Source organism: Poecile atricapillus, chromosome 11 (assembly GCF_030490865.1).
Source record: "Poecile atricapillus isolate bPoeAtr1 chromosome 11, bPoeAtr1.hap1, whole genome shotgun sequence".
Lineage (NCBI taxonomy): Eukaryota > Metazoa > Chordata > Aves > Passeriformes > Paridae > Poecile > Poecile atricapillus.
The window spans coordinates 11,807,979-11,817,031 of NC_081259.1; the positions used below are offsets into that span (position 1 = coordinate 11,807,979).

At 43.5% G+C, this 9,053-nt stretch overlaps 1 protein-coding gene across 1 annotated transcript in view; it reads left to right on the top strand.

Moving 5' to 3' along the window:
* Window positions 1-7,274, top strand: part of TNFAIP8L3 (TNF alpha induced protein 8 like 3) — a 44,747-nt gene extending 37,473 nt beyond the window's left edge. The window contains exon 2 of the mRNA XM_058847253.1: window positions 4,287-7,274. Coding sequence (XP_058703236.1) covers window positions 4,287-4,849 — 563 coding nt within the window. The 3' untranslated portion in view covers window positions 4,850-7,274. The remainder of the gene's footprint in view (window positions 1-4,286) is intronic.
* The last annotated feature ends 1,779 nt before the right edge of the window (window positions 7,275-9,053 follow it).

Here is a 9,053-nt window from a genome sequence, read left to right on the forward strand (position 1 = left end):
AGTTCACTTCAACTCAACTTTCAGCCATTAGCCAGAGGAGAAAATATCCTGGCTGCAAAATGGTGTTATGGCTTTGACTAAGTGGCTAACTGGGAGGGAAATGGATTCATTGCTCAGGAGGCTGGTTTCCATATCCTCATGACTGCTTCCAGCAAATGTTGACCATTCTCCCTCCCCACCGTAGTGGGAGCATCTTCTGGTTGACTGGATTTGCCATGTGTTTTGTACAGAGCAGCTGAATGTGGATTTACATAAAAATAGTATTGCTGAGCATTTAGTTCTGACCATTTTGTACTTGGTACAGCCATCTGCAATCAAAATATTTGGAGAATATTACAGATGTTCTTGAATTTTAGTCTCAAAAACTCCTAAAATATAAAACTCTTACATCCGCTCGCTAGAGTTGCCAAACTTTTTCTGCACTTCTGTTATTAAGCCAGTCTGTTATTAAGCAATCGTGTTATTAAGTTTAGCGGATGTGAGACATCTTTGTCATGTTCAGCACCACGTGCCAGGAGCTGGGTGCTCCCTGGTGGGGAAGGATGTCCTGCCCTGACCATGGGACTCCCTGGGCACAGGGAGCCTCTGCCCATCCTCCTGCCCTGGGCACTCGCCTCCCCTCCGTGGGCACCACAGCTGGGGAGACAGGGCTGGAGAGCTGCTCTTCCAGAAGGATGGAGATTGCTGTGGGATCAATCCCATCACAAGGAGCTTTTTAAGCAGCTTTTATCATACACGGCTCTCTAGATGACAGAGAAAAGGTGAGAGCAGATCTGAAGCAGAACTGGCCCTTTTCTTTAGTAAAAACTAAGATGGCAGATTTTCTATAATGGAAGCTAATCACCACCCAACAAAGCAGTATGCTTAGAGGGTGGTTTTTCACTTTTAGCCTTGGTGAAATGTTCCTGAAAGCTAATAGCATCTAAAATGTCGTTGCTGATTTGTTTTGCTGTATGAAAGAAAGCAGAAAATAGAATTGCTGTATGTAGGAGGTGAAGATGTATTTTGTGTAGTGAGCAATGTGCTGCAGTAAGAAAAGGCTGCCACGGTAAACACCCTGTCCCCACGAAAGCCTGAATGTAATCATGTGGCTAACCACTTGTGATCTTTGAAAGGCAAGGCGTCACCTGGGTGTCTGAGCACAGTGTGATTTTGGAGGCAGGAATCCAAACAATCAGTCCAAACATCTCTCTCCAGCACACGCTGCTGCAAGGCTGTGCACACCCTGAATCAAAGCAGAGCCGAGCCCAGCGCTTTGTGAGCAGCCCCCACGCCACTGTCTGGATGCACAAGTGGGCTGATGGCTGCTGTCTGCCTCCTTCCCATCCCACACACCTTGGCTGGCTCCAGCAGCAGGAGCTCGGCAGTGGGGGCCGTGTCCCAGGGCCCAGGCAGGCAGCTTGCTGGGCAGGTGGAACACTGCCCTTCACCTCCTCCTGAGCTTGGCAGCACTTTCCTGACATGGTGGAGGGACCCTGGCAGCAGCTGCAGCTTCTGTCTTTAACAGACATCACAATACCCAACAATCTGTGTCCACCAGGCTCTGCCCGTGCCCACTGGAACCTCTTCTGCCTGGGATAAAGCACATGGTGGTGAAACTAATTACCAAACTAATTACCAGCTCCTACAGACTGTGCAGTTCAGAGAGCAGCACAGGCCATGGAGGGAGTCAGGGGAAAGGAGCGAGCACAAGGGGTTTGGGTCTGCCTGCTTCCTGAGGCTGGCATGGCTGGGGGCCACAGATGCCATAGAGGGATCGGCTGGAGAGGCAGGAGCACAAAGGGGGCAGGGAGCCGCAGCAGCAATGCAGTAATACATTTCTTTATTTTACTTTTTGAAAGATGAGGAGGAGCTCAGTCTCAAGCTGTTAAATAGTAGATCCCACACTTGGGACTCGCCATGGAAAAGCATTCCAGCCTTAACATTCAGTTAAACTTGGCCTGATGGTTTCCAGCTGTGCTGCCCCTTTCACAGCCTGCACCTTTCACGGGGAGCTCTGGTATCATTGCCTGAGCTACCAGCCCAGGAGTGTCCTGGGAAAGAGACACACATTCAAATGTCACACTCTCAGTTTTGTGGATAAGAGACAGGACTTTGGACACATGAACATGTATCACACTTTTTTTTCTGTGCCAGACAACCCTCCCTTCTGAAAAGTTCATTAGAAGCTTTTATGTGCTAATTTAGCATCCAGCTTTGTGTCAGGGATCACATGGGTGGGAGGGCAGCTGCCTGTGTCTGTATTTGAGGTGCTGGTGGCTCTGCTGGTCCCAGACCCGCCCAGGGTGTGTGGTGGGAATGGGATGTTTCTCTCACCCCAGCTGCTAGATTTGCTTCGGGCCACTGAATTGCAGCAGCTCTGCAGAGCTGTCCCTGCAGCAGAGCCAGGATTCAGCTGGGCTCTCACCTGGGCAAAGGGACACGAGGCTGAAGTGTCCTGAACTTCAGTAAAATTAATATTCTAAAAATCTACTAGCAATTATTTTCAGTTTTTGATCAAACAGGGTACTGATCAACTACATCCACTTCATTAATAGCAAGCACTTACTACAGAAACAGACACTAACAATCTACCATTTCAGTGTGTCAAATGCACATAATTACTCATCACAGATACTATTTATATACCCACGTACTGCTAAGTGAAAGAATGCTTTCATCCTGGTTTTATCATTTCTAGATTAAATCACAGTTTTCCTATTTCCTCCAGACAGCAGCTCAGCCCCACAATTTTCTCTCCAAATGACAGGCAATTCTTTTAAGCACATTGAATTATTTTTTCCAGGTGGTGGTTCAGTTGAAATTAAATGGCACTCTTTAACATTGCTCAGCAGTACAGCTGTGGCACATAAAGATGACAACTTTCATATTCCAGCCAACTTGAAAATCAGAATTAAAAAGAGGACTTTAAATTCAGTGTTACTTACTCCAAGTGAGCACTGGCAGCCAGCATCCCTTTTTCCTGGCGTGAGGGTGTAAGGAGCGCAGGGGAAGTGACAACACTCGTGTGCTGAAGGCTGAAAAGGGCCTTGGAGCTTACCCCACCAGCTTAAAGACTCACTCAGACTCCACAATCAAATAAGTGCTGGAAGATTTGATTTTTATTGTCATTTTTAATCACTTAGTGGTTTGATTTCCCAGCAGCTGGTGAAGGACGTGGTTCCCTCCATCCCCCTGGGAGCAGCCAAGGCTCTGGTGTCCCAGTGAGCAGAGCGAGGTCCCAGCTGGCAGGGACACACGGACACCTCCTTTGCAGGGGCACAGACTGAGGGGAGATGTGAGGGGAAGGCAAGGAAGGTGTCTGGGAACAAAGAGCCCACTCTGCTATCACTCAGAGCTCACTGGCTGTCCTCCCTAGATGCACACCCTCATCACCACCTGGTTACAGTGATAAAGTGCCCTTTGATCCAACAGAGGCTTTGCTCCCCCAGTATTAACCTGGATGTTATTTCATATCCGTATTTCCTTTGCTTTGTCCACAGAGGGTCAGTTAGAAGCAAACATTAATGTAAAGAACAAAGGAAGGTCAAATTAATCTCAACCAAGAATCGCAGAAGCTCATGAGATAAAGCCCAGCAATAGCCATGTGTTCGGGTGCTCTGCTGAGTGAAATGTGCAGATATGAGTAAAAGATAAAAAATCCAAAATACTGGTTTGATAAATGTAGAGCAAATAGCTCAGATATTTTTGTCTGGCAGGAACCGTATGCACTGAAGCACCAACATTGTATATAAGTTGTATTCTATAATTTTGCAAATTGATAACAAAAGGGGAAAGCATTGATACTACAGATTAAGGCAAAATAAACCCATGCTTGTGAATCTGTTTAGCCTAACCATGGAACAGCAGTGCCTCCCAATGACCAGAGTGTAACTCTGAAGGTTCTTATATTGCTTGTCACTATATCTTTTTGCTTGTCTCCGATACTTCACGTATTATTTCAACCACAACATCTCAGCAGATCTCTCTGCCAAGAAAGCTTTTATATTGAACTACAAAATTAAAAGACTATCACAGAATCAGCATATATATCCCCTGCCAGAATACTCTGTTCTTTATTTGCAAGCAAAAGCCCTCAGTGGCAGCAAGACCAGAAACATGGATGTGTGGAACCCCAAGGATACCTGGCAGTCGTGTGCTGGGAGTGTTCCTGCAGTTGTGACTGATCTGGTCAGTGACACGTGCAAGGTCTCAGTTAAGCATGCAGGTACAACTTTTCTTAACTGATTGCAAAAATAATTCACCAAATTAAGTTAACATCTCCCCTTTTTTCTACCCCAAACCAGGTCCCGATTATTTCAGCTCCAAGAATCTTGCACTGCAAGCTCAGAAAAAGATCCTGAGTAAAATGGCAACCAAAACCATGGCTAACATGCTAATCGACGACACAAGCAGTGAAATCTTCGATGAGCTCTACAAAGTAACAAAGGAACACACCAGAAACAAAAAGGAAGCCCATAAAATCATGAAAGACCTGATCAAAGTGGCAATAAAAATCGGCATCCTCTATCGAAATAATCAGTTCAACCAGGAAGAGCTGGAGATCGTAGACAAGTTCAGGAAGAAGCTGAACCAAACTGCCATGACAATCGTCAGCTTCTACGAGGTGGAGTACACTTTTGACAGGAATGTGCTCGCAGAACTGCTGAATGAGTGCAAAGACCTCGTGCATGAACTCGTAGGGCGACACCTGACAGCGCGGTCCCACGGGCGCATCAACCACGTCTTCAACCACTTTGCAGATGTGGAGTTTCTGTCTGCCCTGTACAGCCTGGATGGGGATTGTCGGCCATACCTCAAAAAGATCTGCAACGGCATCAACAAACTACTTGATGAGAAGGTTCTTTGAAAGCGCGCTCAAAGGCAAGAAACCGACCAAAATCCTCTCTCTAGAACTGGCCACCCTTCATAAGCCATGGTAGGCAAGCAAGCTTCCTTCCCATCAGTCTTACTCCAGTCCCCAGCAGGGCCCAGAAGGTGCTCACCAGGCCCATGATGAAGTGGAAAACTTAAATCAGAAAGCTACCGATTTCAATGTTTTGTTCAGATAATTCAGTCTTTTTCAAGGAGCAGAGTGAACAAGGCTGCTGATATATATTGTTCAGACACAGATTGCTATTCACCATGATCGTGCTAGCTTTGTGTTCAAGGCTGAACATGTGAACAGAAAGTAAACTCAGATGCATGGCTACGTAAAGATAGACAGATGAAGGCAAGAGCAATGCATGGAATTTACCCCCAAGGCCCTTGGTGCATATATTTTTATTATTTCCATGCTAACTGAAAAAGCTTTGACAGAAAGTAGGGCTGTAATGGATTAAGTTCACTCCTTTCAAAAGGATCAGGAATCAATATGAGAAAACATCTCTGATTTTACGTGGTATATAAATTTAATAAGAGAGTAACAAATCATACAAACTGAAGCGGGAGAAAATCTAAAGAGCTGCTCTATGAAGCAACAGTACCATCAGTTTAGTTTTATACCTGCTAACAACAAATTTAATTTGAAAAGCAGCTCAGTGGTTCAAGCTCAAAGGTAGATAAAGTAGTACAGCAGTTCCCCCGCTCTCAGGGCGTGTGTATTGAGTAACATCAGGTGAGTTCAGACTGAAGGTTGTGCTGCTCTTACTGTTCTGCCTGACAGAACAAAACACTCTGTGAAGATTTTGAAATTGCCCTTGTGAGGAGCAGCATGCCTGAGACACCAACATTTACATCCCTGATCCTCAAAATACTCAGCCTAGATAATACTCTTGGTTTAATGTACCCATGACATTTGTGCCTACAGTAAATCAGAGGTGGGATACAAAGGAACCCCATCCACTATTTGTGCAGTGCCTCCGAGTGTAGCATATCCACAGTAGTCAAAAGAGAACAGCCTTAGTGACTCTGGTGAGTTTATGGAGTGAGTTTTTGCTCAGAATGTTTTCAGTGAATTTTCCAGGGTTTTTTGAAACAAAATATAGTGATGTCTTCAAATGAAAACATTCTACCAAGAAGGTTTTGTACAGTCTTGGCTGGACACAGGGAGTGTGGGAGCAGAGTGGATTCTCTGCCTGCCACTTGCAGAACCTGGGTAGGTACAGAGTGACCCAGAGTGAAAAACATGTTCAGAAATCTCTCTTCTTGTCCTCTCCATCTTATCCTCCAGAGTCATCTCTATCTCCTGACACTGCAGTATCAGGAGCCCTCTCCTTTCAGCTGACATAGAGAGCAGACAGTGCCATCATCTGGGGGTAATACCTTCCATATCATGTGTGCTATAATAGAGAGATGCATGTATCTGAAAGCTGACAAAGACAAGAAAATATATTTGAAAGCCATTCCTTTCTAAGGGAAGCTTACACATTGATCACTCATTACTTTAGGAAAAGAAAAAAAAATGTTTCTCATTTAAATAAATTCTTGAATACTATGGTATTAAGAGAAAACTGTTCAAAATTCTTATTATCCTTGTCTTTCCTCACCCCAGAATAACTATATTTTATCTCTTGCAACAGTTTTTACTATCATACCTTTATACAGGTGAGACTACACAGACCCAGGTCATGTATTCACTTGGGTTGTCCTAGGTGGATTTTTACCTGTCCCCAGGAGAACTCATTTGAAGCACAGTAAAAATGAGACATTAGCAGAACAGTTTTTAATGGTGTAAATTTCTCCTACATATTTTCTTTAGCCATTAAAAGTAGATTTAGTCAAAATGAAAATGGAAAACTCCTTTGCAACGCAGAAATGAAACAGCAACATTTGGGGTTGCAAGCAGCCAGTTGCAGAGCCATATTTACCTGCATCATTACCTGCATTTCTTCCAGGCATGTACTTGTCAACTGATGCTTTTGAACAGTATTTCTTGTATCCAACGCTCCTGTCCCAGTGCACATGTCAGATTTTGTGTGTTTCATTTGTGGCAAACAAATTTAAGTTCTTCTTTTAAAGCCAGAAAAAATTATTCAACATTCAAGATGTCTAAAGGAAAGGGATATTCTGTATTCGTGAGTTTTTGTGTGTTTCAAGTATCAATATTCAGATTCTGGTATTTTAAACACACCAGCTGAACATCTGTTGTTTTATTTAAAAATAATCTGAGTAGCCTTAAGGAAAGATATGTTTTCAAGTATTTCTCATACTTGCATATCCTGTATATTCATTGTTTACTTTTGTACTTGTAGCTTGGTATGTAACAACATTGCTAAAATATGGGCAATGTTCAGGTCACCTTAAATATATTATGTATTATCACATTTGTGGATTAAAAATGTGTGATTACTGCCCTTTTTGTTTCCTTTAGATTTATTTATCCTACCACCTCCATTGTATCACAAGCACATGTCAGCAGCAAAAGGCAGATACCACAAGCCAAAATCTCTCTCTTCAGACTTTCTTGCACGTTTCCCATGATGAATTCAGCCCAGTTTAGCTTGATGTGATTTAAGGTAGATGGAAGACACATTCCTGACAGATTTCACAGGCCTGTCCTAAACATGGAGATGCTGGAACCTACCAGAACATTTTAACAGCAAGCATTTATTCTCCTCTCCTTATTCCCAGAAAAGCCAAACTGTTTTGGCTGAAAGAGCTCAGGATTTGCAAACAACTCACATGGCAATTATACTGAAAGCAATGAAATACTGGCACAAAGAGAAAACTGACAGTTACCTTAAAATCAAAGTTTAAAGCAATCTTCTTAAGTGGTGCTCTGAACTTTCCTGCTGGTAAAACATTGCTGTCAGGTTACTTTTATGAATCGTATCATGGCAGGACACAATATTCTTTCCTTCATCACTGCCAAATTTCTATAATAAATACAAGAATGTTAATGTTCAAGAAACTCTCATGGGAGTGACCACTTCTGACATGTTAATGAAATGGTGCCTGTGCCACAGAGCTGCACATCATACTGAAGATGTGATCTGATTTGTGCAAGAGAAACCTTCTCAGAGACAGGAACATAAATAGCTGGCCCTGAAGAGAACCAAGCAACAAAGCACAATTAAGTTTCACCACAGCAACAGAAAAGCAGGTTTTAAGTGGATGACTTAAGCAGGTCTATTTTTGTTTTTACATAAATCCAGAAAAAGACCATGCACAGTCTTACCCACACAGAAAAAGATAATTCAGCTTTTTATGCTGAAAAACTACCGGCGGGTCTCTATAGGAATGGAGAAATATTTTTCTGATACCTAGAAACCATCAATGTCATTTATGAGCTACGTGCAAGTACAGGAAGACCTCAAGATAGTGCCATCCATTACACAAATTTATTCTTTTGGGTCCTTACAGAATGAGGAGAATTTGGGAAGACTTAGCAGAAAGCAACATAATCCAACAGATTTAGTATGTATCTAAGAAAATGTCCTGCCTCATATTGCCATGTTGCACTTCTTCCAGTTTTCCTACCAACGTGTTCGTTTCGATAAGAATACCTGAAAATACTTGGGTAAGGAGGTAGAAGCTGACAAAACAGTTGAAATCTGGATCCAATACAATCACTTCCCTGCTGACTCCCAAATGTCCAGAACTCACAGGGCACACAGCAGTAGAACAGTGAGGTCTCCTGCTACCTAAGGGCTTGGTCCAGTCTCTGTTCACCTGCCAGTTCAGCACACTCTCCATAGACTGACTGGCCTCTGGTTGCCTCTTGAGCCAGCTCCTTCATGTAAACTGGTTATGTGCTCTCCTCCTTCCAGCCTGCTTCTCTGCACCTTATTTCCCTTCCTGGAAAACAGGCTTATCCTTCAAAATTGACCAAGTCACAAAGAAAAGTAATTGTGGAATATGGATATCCACTATGGAATATGAGGATACTCATGACAGAATTTTCAATACAGAACTAGATGGAATAACATTCCTTTGCAGTTACCTCTGCAGCTCTGTTTCTGGATGCTGGATCAAGATCAGGGTTGCCAGCACTGAAAAGCTGAGGCTCTCCAGGGCCTGAGCTCCCACCCCAGCCAGGACTCCTGGTACACAGTGACAGCTTTGTTACACCAAACAACCTCCTGGCTCAGCTCAGGCCTGCAGCCACCTTCCATGCAGCCACTGTCACACTT